General features: G+C 44.1%; 2 protein-coding genes across 8 annotated transcripts in view; one reads left to right on the forward strand and one right to left on the reverse strand.

Annotated features, from left to right (window-relative positions):
* Positions 1 to 1,808: 1,808 nt before the first annotated feature.
* Positions 1,809 to 4,937, forward strand: LOC146073036 (uncharacterized). Its single transcript, XM_083180213.1, has 4 exons — positions 1,809 to 2,737; positions 2,769 to 3,034; positions 4,432 to 4,517; positions 4,905 to 4,937. The coding sequence occupies exons 1-4, from the start codon at positions 1,809 to 1,811 to the stop codon at positions 4,935 to 4,937; spliced, it is 1,314 nt and encodes a 437-aa protein (XP_083036339.1).
* A 2,206-nt stretch (positions 4,938 to 7,143) lies between these two features.
* Positions 7,144 to 15,383, reverse strand: part of LOC146075110 (lamin-B3-like) — a 42,327-nt gene continuing 34,087 nt past the window's right edge. For 2 of the 7 annotated variants that reach the window (XM_083184014.1, XM_083184016.1), the window contains 4 exons: positions 14,070 to 14,189; positions 12,932 to 13,027; positions 12,773 to 12,828; positions 7,144 to 8,177 (listed from right to left, as the gene is read on the reverse strand). In XM_083184014.1, the coding sequence (XP_083040140.1) occupies positions 12,790 to 12,828; positions 12,932 to 13,027; positions 14,070 to 14,189 (255 nt within the window). In that variant the 3' untranslated portion in view covers positions 7,144 to 8,177; positions 12,773 to 12,789. Of the gene's footprint in view, positions 8,178 to 12,264; positions 12,479 to 12,772; positions 12,829 to 12,931; positions 13,028 to 14,069; positions 14,204 to 15,383 lie in introns of those variants that run through there. The other 5 variants (XM_083184013.1, XM_083184015.1, XR_014473502.1 and 2 more) reach the window with 4 other exon arrangements.

Here is a 15,383-nt window from a genome sequence, read left to right on the forward strand (position 1 = left end):
CTGGTATAGAGGATCTCATTGTAGCTGTGAAGCAGGCTTTAAAGCTGACTGTGGAGGATAAGACTCCTGTTAAAGGTGTTTTTAAGCGACAGCGGAAGGAGGCTGTTACTTTTCCTTCAGATGAGGGGTTACAGGAATTGTTAGAAGGGGCTTGGAAAACTCCTGATAAGAGGCTTCAGATGCCAAAACGATTCCTAAATCTGTACCCCATGCCAGAGTCTCATGCGGAGCTCTGGGAAAGGGTCCCAGTTGTGGACGCTTCAGTGGCACGTTTGTCCAAGGCTACTGTATTACCAGTACAGGGCGGTGCAGCTTTTAAAGATTCTGTGGATAAAAAGCTGGAGGGAAACCTCAAGGCTATCTTTGAAGGGGTGGGGTTTACCTTACGACCCCTTATTGCTTCAGCCTGGGTTTCTAAGGCCATGATAGAGTGGGCTGGTGAATTATGCACCATGCTGCAGGCTGACCCGGGTGCATTACTGCTTGCAGAAAAGATTAAGGCAGCAGCAGAATATGCAGTTGAAGCAGAGGAGGAAGCTATTAAAATGGCAACCCGAGTGTCCACAGTCTCCATTAATGCCAGGAGAGTGCTTTGGCTTAAAGCCTGGGAAGCAGACAATGAGTCCAAGAAGGCTCTGGAAACATTAGCCTTCAAAGGAAAGGTACTCTTTGGTACCGAATTAGAGGAGATTATAAAACAGGCCACAGGCGGCAAAAGTACATTCCTGCCGGCCTCCTCAGCAAAGCAGACGTCCAGATTTTCTGCTTTTAAGCCGTCCTTTCGGCCCTCCCCTAGAGGTGGTGCGTCCTTTCGAGGACAGTCTTTCAGGGGAAGGTTTCAGCCCTCTAGAGGCAAGACACAAAAGTCAAAATTTGGCTCTTTTCACAAGAAGCCTGCCAATAAAGGAGAGGATAAACCCTCTGCATGACTGTCAGGGGCTTTGCCCGACAGTGACAAAAGTGGGCGGGCGTCTCACACTCTTCAGGGACGCTTGGGCTTCTCTAGACCAGGATGCCTGGGTGCTAGACATCATAACACAGGGTTACAAAATCCCTTTCAGAGGGCCACCTCCGAAGAGGTTCATTCCCACATCCTTACCAAAGGAGGCACGGCTGCGTACAGCTCTTGTGAGAGCAGCGCACTCCCTTTTGGAAAAAGGGGTGGTGACACTAGTCCCCAAGACAGAGTGGAAGAAAGGCTTTTACTCCACGCTGTTCCTGGTGCCCAAACCAGACGGGTCTTTCAGACCAATACTAAATTTGAAGTCTCTAAATGTTCATTTATGGGTAGACCATTTCAAAATGGAGTCTCTACGGTCAGTACTCCTGAGTCTGGACCAGGGAGAATTTTTGGCGTCCATGGATGTCCAGGACGCATATTTGCACGTTCCTATACACCCGGAGCATCAGACCTTGTTGAGGTTTGCCATAGGAGACCTGCATTTACAATTCCGGGCGTTACCCTTTGGGCTAGCAACCGCGCCAAGGGTATTCACAAAGATAATGTCAGTAATGGCGGCGGTGCTGAGGCTCAGGGGAATTACAGTAATACCCTATTTGGACGATCTCCTGTTCAAAGCAGAGTCAGCAGCCATGCTGCAGAGTCACTTGGCAGAGGCCATCAGTTTTTTGCAGGCTCACGGCTGGATTTTAAATTTGCAAAAATCTCAGTTGGTACCGTCACAAAGGCTCCAATTCTTGGGAGTCATACTGGACACCCATCTTCATCGGGTATTCCTCCCGGAGGTAAAGGCCAGGGATCTGGTCACCCTAGTCCAGGAGATTCTCAGGGCTCAGAGCATTTCAGTATGGAGGTGCCTCAAGCTCCTGGGGAAGATGGTGGCGTCATTCGAGACGCTTCAATTCGCCAGGTTCCACTCTCGGAGGTTCCAATGGAACATTTTGTCAGCTTGGTCAGGAGACACTTTGACCATGAAATCCGAGATGATAGTGCTGTCTTCGGACACCCGAGAATCCTTGAAATGGTGGACAGAAGTAGATTCCCTTCAGTGGGGTCGGTCATTACAGACCTGGGACTGGTTGATAGTAACTACCGACGCCAGTCTCAGGGGCTGGGGGGCAATAGTCCTGGATCTCAGGCTTCAGGGCCTGTGGACGGCAGAGGAATCAGCGTTACCAATCAACATCTTGGAGCTGAGAGCTGTCTGGAAAGTCATTTCCTTGGCGGGAGACAGGTTACAGAACCTCCCTTTGAGGATTCAGACCGACAATGCCACAGCTGTGGCGTATCTGAATCACCAGGGAGGTACACGCAGCAAATTGGCCATGTGGGAGGTGTCCAGAATCTTCCTATGGGCGGAACAGAATGTTCCAGCTGTATCGGCTATATTCATCCCAGGAATAGAGAATATAGAAGCCGACTTCCTGAGCAGGGAGGAGCTCAAGGAAGGGGAATGGAGCTTACACCCTCAGGTGTTTCACCAAATCACTTCGATGTGGGGAACTCCGGATGTGGACCTGATGGCATCCAGGATCAACCGTCAAGTGCCCAGGTTCTATGCCAGAACAAGGGATCCACTAGCGGAGGCAGTGGATGCCATGACTATTCACTGGCAGGGAGATCTCCTTTATGCATTCCCACCAGTACCAATGTTACCGAGACTTCTGAAGAAAATACAGGGGCAGAAGGTTCCAGTGATCTTAGTGGCCCCGGATTGGCCAAGGAGATCCTGGTACTCGAGGCTTCAGAGGTTGTCTGTGGACTCATGGCGTCTACCTCTGAGACCAGACCTTCTCATGGCGTCTACCTCTGAGACCAGACCTTCTAAGACAAGGCCCATTCAATCACCTGGATTCAGATCGATTGATTTTGACGGCCTGGCTATTGAAACCACCATTTTGAAAAGAAAAGGGTTTTCTGAGGCAGTAGTACAGACTATGATAAAAGCCAGAAAAGCTGTATCTTCGGCAAATTATTATAGAGTCTGGAAGACTTACATTCGATGGTGTGAGAGAAGAAAGACTCATACATCTCATTTTAAGCTATCAAGAATGATGGAATTCTTACAAGATGGTTTTTCATCGGGCCTAAGCCTTCAGTCACTGAAGGTGCAGATTTCGGCCTTGTCCATCTATTTCCAGAAAAAGATAGCCAGTTTGCCGGAAATTCAAACCTTTTTACAAGGAGTATCCAGGTTGAAACCTCCATACAAGCAACCAGTAGCACCTTGGGATCTATCACTGGTTTTGGAATGCCTTCAAAAGGCACCTTTTGAACCTTTAAGGTCGGCTGACTTTAAGTTTCTCACGTGGAAGCTAGTGTTTTTGTTAGCAGTAGCATCTGCTAAAAGAGTTTCAGAATTGGGAGCTTTGTCATGTAAATCTCCCTTCTTAATTTTTCATGATGACAGGGCTGTTTTAAGAACAGTGCCTCAGTTTCTACCGAAGGTGGTATCTACCTTCCATTTAAATCAGGAGATAGTTCTACCTGTGTTTCAACCCCCAGAGGGTTCTAAGAAAAGGGACAAGTTGAGAACTTTGGATGTTGTGCGTGCCTTACGCATATATGTGGACAGAGTGAAGAGTGTCAGGAAGACTGACACATTGTTGGTATTGTATGACGTACACAAGATTGGTTGGCCTGCATCTAAGCAGACTATTGCTAGGTGGTTGCGGTCTGTGATAGCCTTTGCATACACCAAAGTGGGTAGACCAGTACCGGCCAAAATAAATGCGCATACCACCAGGTCAGTTGCCACCTCTTGGGCGGTTCGACATGGGGCCACAGCTGAGCAGGTTTGCAGAGCTGCCACTTGGTCATCTGTTCACACATTTGCCAAATTCTATAGATTCCATGAGTTCGCGTCGAAGGACGCATCATTCGGGCGAGCAGTGCTGAGAGCTGCAGACCTGAGCGTACCCTCCCAAAGGACCGGCTCTGGAACGTCCCAGTGTTGAGCTGTGTCACCAGGACCATTGAAAGAGAAAAAGGGATTTTTGTAAGAACTTACCGTTCGAATCCCTTTCTCTGATATGGTCCTGGTGACACAGCGATCCCTCCCTTACGCTCAGTAAGTATGCCAGAAGTTTCATGATGTTCATGTTAAAATGGTTAAAAGTTAACAGTTTTCTGTTATAAAATGTGCATATAATATGTGCAGGCGTTTGTACTGAGTTAATGTATTCCAGTGGCTTTGAAAGATGAACTGAAGAGTCCAGGGATGCAGTAGGGGAGGAGCCTACCCTCTAAAACTTTAGGATAGGTGCCTGGCTCCTTCGGACCCTCCTACATCCCAGTGTTGAGCTGTGTCACCAGGACCATATCAGAGAAAGGGATTCGAACGGTAAGTTCTTACAAAAATCCCTTTTTTAATACTTTGTTGCAAGACCTTTGCAGTCAATTACAGCCTGAAGTCTGCAACGCATAGACATCACCAGATGTTGAGGTTATCCCTGGCGATGTGTTCTCAGGCCTCTACTGCAAATGTCTTCAAATACTGCTTGTTATTGGGGGATTTTCCCTTCATCAAGAGAAATGCATGCTCAATCGGATTCAGGTCAGGTGATTGACTTGGCCATTGCATAACATTCCACTTATTTTCCTTTAAAAACTCTTTGGTTGCGTTTGCAGTATGCTTAGGGTTATTGACCATCTGTACTGTAAAGCGCTGTCCAATGAGTTCTGAAGCATTTGTCTGAAAATTAACAGATATTGCCTGAAATACTTCATAATTCATCCTGCTGCTTTTGTCAGTCACATTATCAATAAATCCAAGGGAACCAGTTCCATCGGCAGCCATAGATACCACACCATGACATTACCACCACCACCACCGTGCTTCACTGATAAGGTGGTATGTTTTGGATCATGAGCAGTTCCTTTCCTTCTCAATACTCTTCTCATAATTCTGGTACAAGCTGATCTTTGTCTCATCTGTCCATAGGATGTTGTTCCAGAACGGTTAAGGCTTTTCTAGATGTTTTTTTTTAGCAAAATCATCTGGTCTTCCTGTTTTTGAGGCTCACCAATGGTTTAAATCTTGTGGTGAACCCCCTATTTTCACTCTTGTGAAGTCTTCTCTTGATTGTTGACATATACAAACCTACCTCCTGGAGAGTGTTCTTGATCTGACCGTAGGGGGGAGGGGGTTTGTCAATTGCACAAGACTGACATTAGCAGGGTGGACCCCTATACATGTCCTTAAAGGATATATATCACATCAGGAGGATCAGGGGTGTGCTACCTTTGGACACAACATGAATGAGCAAAACATTAAAGAAGAAAAGAAGGGAGTGTCCTTAATTGTTGGTGCACCTCAGAAAATAATAAAACATAACCTTTATTAAATATTTCTCTAAAAGGCTGCAAAATATTTAAAAAATATGAATCGGACATACAAAGGTGGGGTTTAACACTTTAAAACAAGGGTGGCAGGCATCCATTGCTATATGTTACATATATGAAATGTAGTGATTGATTGCACAGTGTGTGGCTACCCCGAACTGCTCAGTGGATTGTGATCTGGAATTGATCTAACCAATCTCTACTAGCAGAGCTTATGATGAGGTGCCAGGAAAGAGAAACTGGGTTGATATAACCTCTAGTGTCTCTTGTGGTCCTGTGGAGCTCACTAACTGGAATAACATAGAGCCTCAGAAGGAGGATGTAATGATATTTCACTAATTAATATAAATTTGTATCAGTGCAGTATAATCTGGCTGTCCCAATTTATCGGGATGGCAAGGTGTCTCTCTGTGTAAATCTCAGAGAGACCTCAACCCTGCATAGACGCCTTGGACCTTATATCTGGCATTGAGATACCTTTTTAAGGCGTCTATGCAGGGTTGAGGTCTCTCTGAGATTTACACAGAGAGACACCTTGCCATCCCGATAAATTGGGACAGCCAGATTATACTGCACTGATACAAATTTATATTAATTAGTGAAATATCATTACATCCTCCTTCTGAGGCTCTATGTTATTCCAGTTAGTGAGCTCCACAGGACCACAAGAGACACTAGAGGTTATATCAACCCAGTTTCTCTTTCCTGGCACCTCATCATAAGCTCTGCTAGTAGAGATTGGTTAGATCAATTCCAGATCACAATCCACTGAGCAGTTCGGGGTAGCCACACACTGTGCAATCAATCACTACATTTCATATATGTAACATATAGCAACGGATGCCTGCCACCCTTGTTTTAAAGTGTTAAACCCCACCTTTGTATGTCCGATTCATATTTTTTTTATATTTTGCAGCCTTTTAGAGAAAAATTTAATAAAGGTTATGTTTTATTATTTTCTGAGGTGCACCAACAATTAAGGAAACTCCCCTCTTTTCTTCTTTAATTTCTTGATCTGACCAACTGTTAAGGGGTTTTTCTTCACCAGGGAAGTAATTTGTTCGGTCATCCACCACAGTTGCTTTCTGGGTATTTTGGTGTTGCTGAGCTCTCCGGTGTGTTCTCTCCTTAGGAAAGTTCCAAACAGTTGATTTGGCCACACCTAATGTTTTTTGCCATCTCGGATGGGTTTGTTTTGATTTTTCAGACTAATGATGGGTTACTTCACTGATAGTGACAGTTCTTTGGATCTCAGAGAGTCAACAGTAACAGATTCCAAATGCAAAGGTCACACCTGGAATAAACTCCAGACCTTTTACCTGCTTAAATGATCATGAAATAACGAGGGAATAAGCACACACCTAACAATGAAATAGCTTTTGAGTCGATGATCACATTACTTTTGTGCCTTCCACTTTTTAATTCCTATACCGCTCACCTGATTTGGATGTAAATGCCCTCAAATTAAAGCGGAAGGCTGCACATCTTGTTTGGTTTATTTTGAATCCATTGGGTGGTGTATAGAGTGCAAAATATGAGAATTGTGTTGATGTCCCAATATTTATGGCCCGGAACTGAAATATAGATGTATATACATTCAATTTACCATCCAACTATTTTTCATCTGACACAAAAGGCGTGTAGTTCCTTATACTGTATGACACTGTACAAATATATTAACAGAACAAAATGAAAAATGCGAGAAGACGTTGCTTAATACAACTTTGTCACACTAACTTCAGAGGATGAAACAATCATTTGCGTTTCACACTGACTCCAGCTTCTCCCTCAGCAACATGCTTTATACCATTCATTACCAAGAAACCAAAAAAGACATATGAAGTTCAAAATATTTTATTGTTAAATTTTCTATCTGAAAAATTAGAATCTATAATATAACATAACAATATGCAATAAATTAAAATATTTCGCACCACCATTGCTTGTTACGGGATCTATTACAGTGGCTGCAGATTCATATACCACCACATTGGCGGATAAGCAAAAGTGGACATACAGAGGAGCAAACCTCAGACCTAAGGAAAGGGTGTACCATTAGAGAACTAGAAGAACGTTAGGCCAGGTGCCATAACTACAAGTCTTTTGTTTTTTGGGATCTAAGCATTTAGAAAAATAACTTACAAAAACAAAACAAATGCACTTGGGGTTCCCAGATTGCCATTATTAGGCAGACATTTATTTTTGAGGGCTTCTACGCTATGCAACAATCTGCAATAGCTTAAAACAATGACTCACATGCAAAGTGGCAAAAGCGTATTCTTGCTAGTGCAATACATTGTGGGACTATTGGCGTCCTGTAGCAGAACAATTGTCAGAAACGTCCAATCCTCTCCCCTCAAAGAATATTTAAATATCAAGTATCCCTTGGAAAATATTTGGGTTGTTCAGGTCATAGTTCCCCCTTTCCTATCTGATCTTACTGGAGAAGGAAGACCACCACACTACTGATATGCATAACCGACGTATTTCTAATGACCTGGAAGATGGCCATCAAAAACAACACAAGAAACAATACGTGCATTGTATACAGTGTTATATACAGCAACTAAATATTCCGCAAAACAAACATGGCTCATCGCAAAACTCTTACCCACATGTGCAAAATTGTGCTGATCAAGTGTCTTGGTTGAAGGCTAGCTGTAAAACTAAATACTCTAGTCTAGGCTATAGTCCTTTAGCTTTCAAGGTGCAATGGTAACATACAGTAGATGCACATTAGACCACCAACAAATTATAAAAAACAGTTTAAATTCTCTGCTTGAAGTAGGGGCACACATGAGTCCACCCGATTCGGTGTCATTACTAGCGGTGGTTACATTACGGAGCAGCTGGGATCTACTGTCTGCTGGGTCTAAAGAAGTGGGGGAAAAAGAAAAAAGGGGGTTAACATGGAAATGTGCTTTTATAATGGAGGAGACACGGTCAAGTCTAGATTAGTTCATACCGAATGCTATTTATATGTGTCCATTACCCCAGGTGTGGATCATCCTACAGATCATGTCTAGGTTGACATGAAAAGCTCGACATGCTCTAAGTCAACAGAAGCAAAAGGTCGACAGATGAATAATTAAAAATGAAAATGATGAATTTTGGTGTCAATGTCGACACATAAGCACATGGACCCTCTAGATCGTGTACCACTTTGCGCAGAATGATCGGACCACGTGCCTCATTCTGCTACCGCTGCACATGGCACACAAACGTTCCCAATCAAAGAGGTGGATGGTAAAGCATGACAGTGTAAAAACAGAACAAATTGTGAAAAAAGCAGGTCAGCCTTTTTATGGGATGACCACTGCCATATTGACTTTTTGTCAGTGTTACCCTTTGTGGTACTTGTGGAGTATCACGGCTCCCACGATGTCCATCGTATGCTAAAAAATCGCATCGCATTGATCGCATGCGATTTTGCACTGAAATGCATCCAAATGCATGGAAATGTGTAGCAAACATGTTAAATGCCCCCAAATGTCATTTTTCAGAGTGTACCACCCCCACTATCAACGCCAACCCGAAGCGTGGCGAGCGCAGCGAGCCCGCGAGGGGCGTCGGTACGTGTCCTACGACCTTTTCATACCCCCACTATCCACGTCGGCGCAGCGAGCCCCGCGAGGGAACGCGGATACCTTCACAGGTATACGCATCCCCTCGCGGGCTTCACAGGTGTCCGCGTCCCCTCGTCACGCTTCGGGCTCGCTGCGCTCGCCACACTTTCTATTCTCGACTCCACGTCGACGTGGATAGTGGGGGTATGAAAAGGTCGTAGGACGCGTACCACTGCGCTCGCCACGCTTCGGGTTGGCGTTGATAGTGGGGGTGGTACACTCTGAAAAATGACATTTGGGGGCATTTAACATGTTTGCAACACATTTCCATGCATTTGGATGCATTTCAGTGCAAAAACGCAAGCGATCGCATCACATGCGATGCGATTTTTGCTAAAAATAGCTAAAAAAAACGGTAAAAATCGCATCTCATCGCATGCCACTACATATGGCATGCGATGGGAGCCGTGATACTCCACAAGTACCCCCTTTGTTTATGTTGACCTAGTGCAGGGGTAGCCAACTCCAGTCCTAGAGAGCTAGCAACAGTTAACGTTTTCCAAGTCTCCTCACAGAATCACAAGTGAAGTAATTAGCTCCACCTGGGGATGTTTTAAAAAGTGTCAGGCAGTAATGAGTGCACCTGTATAACTGCGAGGTGAGCTGGAAAACGTGAACTCTTGGTAGCTCTCGAGGACTGGAGTTGGCTACCCCTGACCTAGTGCACGTTACCCCTCTTGGTGCAGACTTAGACATCGTCTGTGAACCATCCGGATAGGCAACAATTTTGTCTTTGAAAAACATGAGGGTAAAAATATAGTAAAAGAAAAGTATTTCAGCAAACATACTAGTAAATATGCTGAAGAGCTCCTATTAATACAGTTGCTGAAAGTTTTTAGGCTCCAATATAATAATTATATTTTATTTCTAGAAAGCTAACATTATTCACCAATGTACAGTGAGGCTATCAGGATACCAGGAAACAGGCAGGAAATCTGATGCATGTTGGGAACGTCTGCTATGTGGTGACGAGCTGAACACAAAATCTCTCAAATATGTGACTTACTACATTCCATATTTTAATAAAATATTAAAAAATTCAGTATCAGTGTTTTAAATAGCCCATGGAACACATATGGGGCCATACATCTGCAATGGATTGCAACAATTCCCTGCTGATCCAAGAATCACAACAGGTTGGAAATCCCCAATTTAGACCAAAAAATAATTAGCATCAGCAAGCCAGAAATTTTTAACATGTTGAATGTTCCCAATTCGCAGACAGTTTGCTGATAAACTGACTATGTCGATCAGCGTTGGGGAACCACGGCGATGGTGCATCGCCTGTATACACTGTATCAGAAGGGTAAAGCGCAACGGAATATGCTGCGCTATAAGAAACTGTAAATAAATAATAAAGGGCCTGATATATTTATGTAAAGCAAAAAAGCAAACAACTGGGAAAAACCAATAGATTTGGGTGAAGTGTGTTCAAACTAAAATCTAAAATTTGTGGGCTACTTACAAAGACAGCCAGTATATAACTTGAAAAAAAATGTATATATCTGAATGAAAAAGTATTTTCTGCCCTTGCAAAGCAACATGCTTCCAGACACAAGGATACTCGCCTTCTTGTGCTTTACTTACAAAACATGAATCAGGCCCCTCCATGCAGTCTCCTGCTATATATTTTACAGTTTGTAGGTCAAAATTGTACAGATTAGATTAGTTAATTCTTCATCATTTACATAACTACAATACTGTAATAATCAGATGCAAGGCATCATGTAGGTACTTCTGTACCAAGCACTAGAGTATACACAAAAGGTTTCAAATAAACAATTAAACATGCATATACCAAGTAGAATGCAAACTCTCACGAGCAGGGCCCTCTCTTCTCCTGTGCTTTTCTTAGAATATATCTCTGCCACCCTAGTAACTGCTTCAGTGTCCTGTCCCCTGATGCAAAGGTCCATTTACCATGTACTTGTCCTAAACGGCCTTGTACTGTAATAGTTTTTATGCTCATTTTGTAGTATTAGGCGCCCCTTGTGACGTCATAAACAAACAACAATAAATATTCTAAACCATGAATTACTCAGAAATGAACACCCGACACTGCTAATATGGCAATTCCCCTAGCCCATGCCATGGGCAAAACATTTTGTTTTTCATCCTTTTAAAATAGCAGGGAGGCCTTAAGTGCGAAGCCAAAACCTCTTTGCATCTGACTGGTCTACCTGCTCAGGCATGCTGCTCAGGCATGCTTTAATCTGGGTACACAGTAGGCTATGTCGTCCAATCCAGCAGTTTGGACCAAAATATTGGGTCTACTGTGTACCCACTATGCTGTGGATGAAATGCGCTCACAGGTCAGAGTTTTCCTCCGATGGCCCTACATACTGGGGCAACGGTGGATGTAGTCAGCGAGGGCCATTCTGCATGCATCAGCAGATGCCGCCGCAGCCGATGTCTGGCTGGGTACACATCGTATAGTGTGTACCCAGCTTTAGAGCCAAAGGGAAAAGCATCTGAATGGAGCAGACCCTGGGGTCTCCTGCTATAGGAATACCCTAATATAATCTATGTAACACGCAGTAGTGCATAGGACATGATGCTAGTAAACCCATGAAGTGTGTGAGGGTTAGTAAATTCTTTAACTTGGTCAGAACCATCAGTGTCAGATCACCATCCCCAGCAGTGTGCCACTCTATACATTGTAAACTAGCATTTCACTGGCTCTAGATTAAATTGAAGGGCCAGTTACAATTTACAGCAGCTAATTGACCCTCCCGAGGTTCCGCAAATACAGGGAATCAAAAACTCGGTATAATTGAATAGCTTGGGGCAAAAATAGTGATAGCTGTTATCATGTGAAAATTTATCAGGAACAAGGTATATTAAATGGGTGACTAATACCCCTTTCAGACATACCCGAAAATCCCGGGTTTTTTCACATGAACGCGCCCAAACCCAGGACTAGCGTATGTCTGAAAGGGTATACCCGGGATTTCACTCCCGGATACTGAGCACCTGCAATTGACCAGCTTTTTCCCGGTATTTTACTTATGTCTGAATGGTATTACCCGGGTTTTTCACTTTTTTTGCTGCCAAGGCGTCTTCTGATGAGGTCATCAGCTGCAGCCGAGGAAGACACCTCATGCACATTTGCGGAGGCGCTTGCAGAGGCAGTGGATGCATATTGCTTATTTTCCAGCAACAGAGTGCAGACTCCTGTGGGAAGTCAGGTGCCATGGCACATCATTGGAAGGAAGAGGACGTCAGGGAGTGGTTACATGTGCGTGGAGAAGAGGAGATCAAATCTCAAATCAAAGGCACTGTGAAGGATGCCATAGTTTATGGAAATATTGCAATATTGTAGTCAGCCCCCACCTTTGGATGTCGTCATTCTTGTAAGTCAGCAAAGTGTCCCATTTTAATGATGAAACACTGAATTGCTTGAAAAGCCTGGCTTGTGTGAAAGGGGTATACCCAGGTTTCTCCCGGATCTGAGGTGTAGTGTGAAAGGAGGTCTGTTACTAAAATCCCGGGAGTGACCTGGGTTGAAAATCCCTGGTAAACTTGGCCAAAATCCCGGGTAGTATGTCTAAAAGGGGTAGAAGAGGAATTACACTCAGACGGGATTGGAGTCCAAATAAGCAGACAAACCAGCAAAAATGATTGTTGGGCATTCCATGCAATCAGAGCAAGGCGTTAGTGATCTGGCATGCAAGATGGTCACATGCTAATGGGCCAAAACAGAACACAGTTACCTTAAACAGAATGTGGGGTCCAGAGCACATGTTATTCCATGCATGTTCATTCTGTGTTATGGAAGTTAGTTTAACACAGCCATGCTGGTTACATGCAGCATGCATACAACGGCCAAGAGCGGCCTCACCTGCAGCATCTGCTGTATCAGGACACTAAGCAACACTTCTTTTTCCTTCTTTTGGCCTGAATGACCAAAGACAAGTTGCAGAACACATAAAAACATGGCCGAGTGTTTTGGATTGTAACGGAGAACTGTGTTGAAGGGGCCAAGATGACCTAATCTTACCTTGGAACGAAATTCAGCTAATTCCTCATCAAGTAATTCCTCATCCATTTCATCCTCCTCTTTTCTTATTCGAAACAGGGTTCGTTCAGCACATTCCTAAAACCAATTGATTACAAAGAATACAGATTATGCACAGCTGAAACACAATGTTGAGAGAGAGAACTTAATGGCTTATTCAGTGAGGGTACGAGTCTCCTTTATCAACCTGCGTTATTGTTTGTTTAAATTTGGTGGAGAATTTTTTTTACATACTGTACTAATCTTTGACACCATATTTTTGCAGCATTAGTGCCTAATACTGTATACAACCACTGTATTTAATATATTGACAGATCTTTGGGCGATTCTGTTTCTCTGTGGTTCTTTAGAGTTGCATTCTTGTGGGAATATTTCTTCAGAAAATTATAATGAGGATTAGCTTTAAGGAAATGTATCTTGATTACTTACCTCACAAATCAACTGGCAATGGTACCAAGGGCCTGATTTGCCATAATAACAGGACTGCGAATTTGTAGCCTTGGCAAGTATCACAGGGCCACGCATGTGCACCGTCCACAGTGCAGATGCAGGAGTCCCTGGGGCCACAGCTCGTGAAGGCCTGTGATCAGTCCATATATGCTGGCTGATAGACAGCCAGCATTTGTAGGCAGCATCCCAGCATTTTCTTTGAGTGTCGTGCAAAAACACAGGCTGGCACGGCTGTCTGGAGGGAGGCCACTGATGTCACCAGCATCCCCTATCTACCCACAGCCATCACAGCACTGATTAAGTATGGACTTACATGGTGCTGCACATGATGGGGGGGGGGGATCCATTAGATGGTGAGTGGATTTCCCCCCCTTCACACAGCTGTAAAACCATATGCAGCTGTGCACAGAGGCTAACTTACTGCAGGGCTGCACAATCTTGCAGCCCTGAAATCAGATCTGAATTGGCACCTAAGGCTTACATACACATACACGGACTTCTTCAGCAGATAAAGCAGGGGCTGGGGACCGGAAAGTAGGTTTTTATTATTCTCCTTTCCTGCTGTGACTCTTACTTTAGTAATGAACATCAATGCAAAAACAGGCAAAAAATAAATAAAAAAAAGTCAAGCATTAGCAGGTACTATACATTTTGGTCATAATAATCTCACCTCCCCAGTAGTATCCATAAGTGTAACTCTTACATCGTCCCCTGTTCCCCAGGACTTCTGTGATTTCCAGACCAAGTCAAAGGGTGGATTGTGAACTGCTCCTGCACCTGCTGCCCATATCTGTCAGAACAATACTGCAATTAATTGCAACAACCCATAATCTATTCCTTTATTTAGCTACACAATAACACCTGTTTGAAATACTGTAACTACATTCCCTAGACCAGAAGCATGGTAACATCAGTTATGAAACACTTGTAAAAGGTGCCCATACACGTTCCGATGCGGCGGGTGAGATGAGATACGCGCTCCCGCGGCACCTCATCGCACAGTACAAAAAGTATGTACTTTTTGTACTTGCTTTTCATCGCATTGCATTCACAAGGCATGCAATGCGATGTGTGCTATTTAAGCTCAAAACTTTTGCCCGCATCGGGATGTGTATGGGCACCGTTAGGCTTTATTAGACCTGCCCTGCAGCTTGTCCTCAGTCACCAGGTTTCACAGATTCCACTCCATGTCTGCAAATCCGGTCAGCCTATTATGGTTCCCATGTATTAAATTATGGGGACAAAGTATGTCCTCAGCAAGAATTATTATTATTATTTTTTTTTTTTTTTAAATCTTGCACTGCAGGGGAGAGGTCACCAGTACATGCAAGTCGTTCGGTGAAGGAGCATTAGTGCTGAATAGATGCTATTGTACTTTTTAGCCATCTGGTTACCTTTCTGTGTTAATTGTTAGCACATGATTTGAGTTTGAGAGTTTTTGACATTAGGGTATACTTAAAGTCACAATAGGTCAAAAGAACCACAACACTGTACATCATGGGTCCTCAAACTGCGGCCCTCCAGATGTGGTGAAACTACAAATCCCAGCATGCCTTGCCACAGTTTTCCTATAAGAGTTAAAACTGTGGCAAGGCATGCTGGGAATTGTAGTTTCACAACATCTGGAGGGCCACAGTTTGAGGACCCATGCTGTACATGAACAAATGTTACTGGGGAAAAAAAAGTTTTTTTTCTTCTGTATAAGGGAACTAGGTCAATGCAAGTGAATAAGTATCCAACCATTGGAGGGGCAACAGTCTTCTACACGGGATGCAGTTAATTTGCCGGCGGTCGGGATCCCGGCGGTCGGAATCCCGATCGCCGAAATCCCGAAACTTTCTCCCTCCGTGGGTGTCCACGACACCCATAGAGGGAGAATAAAATAGCGTGCCGAGCGTAGCGAGGCACCGGGCCCGCTGCGTGGCGAGCGCAGCGAGGCCACAAGGGGGGGCGATCCATGTCGCCCCCTTGTCGGGATTTCGGC

Source organism: Crinia signifera, chromosome 4 (genome assembly GCF_055691185.1).
Source record: "Crinia signifera chromosome 4, ASM5569118v1, whole genome shotgun sequence".
NCBI lineage: Eukaryota > Metazoa > Chordata > Amphibia > Anura > Myobatrachidae > Crinia > Crinia signifera.

What these genes read in the sequence shown, in the direction of transcription:
- LOC146073036 (XM_083180213.1), top strand. Translation starts at nt 1,809, where the DNA reads ATGGAGGTGCCTCAAGCTCCTGGGGAAGATGGTGGCGTCATTCGAGAC. An exon ending in GATGGAATTCTTACAAGATG is followed by an intron (nt 3,035 to 4,431) that starts GTTTTTCATCGG and finishes ATGTGTTCTCAG; the next exon opens with GCCTCTACTGCAAATGTCTT. An exon ending in GCATGCTCAATCGGATTCAG is followed by an intron (nt 4,518 to 4,904) that starts GTCAGGTGATTG and finishes ATCTGTCCATAG; the next exon opens with GATGTTGTTCCAGAACGGTT.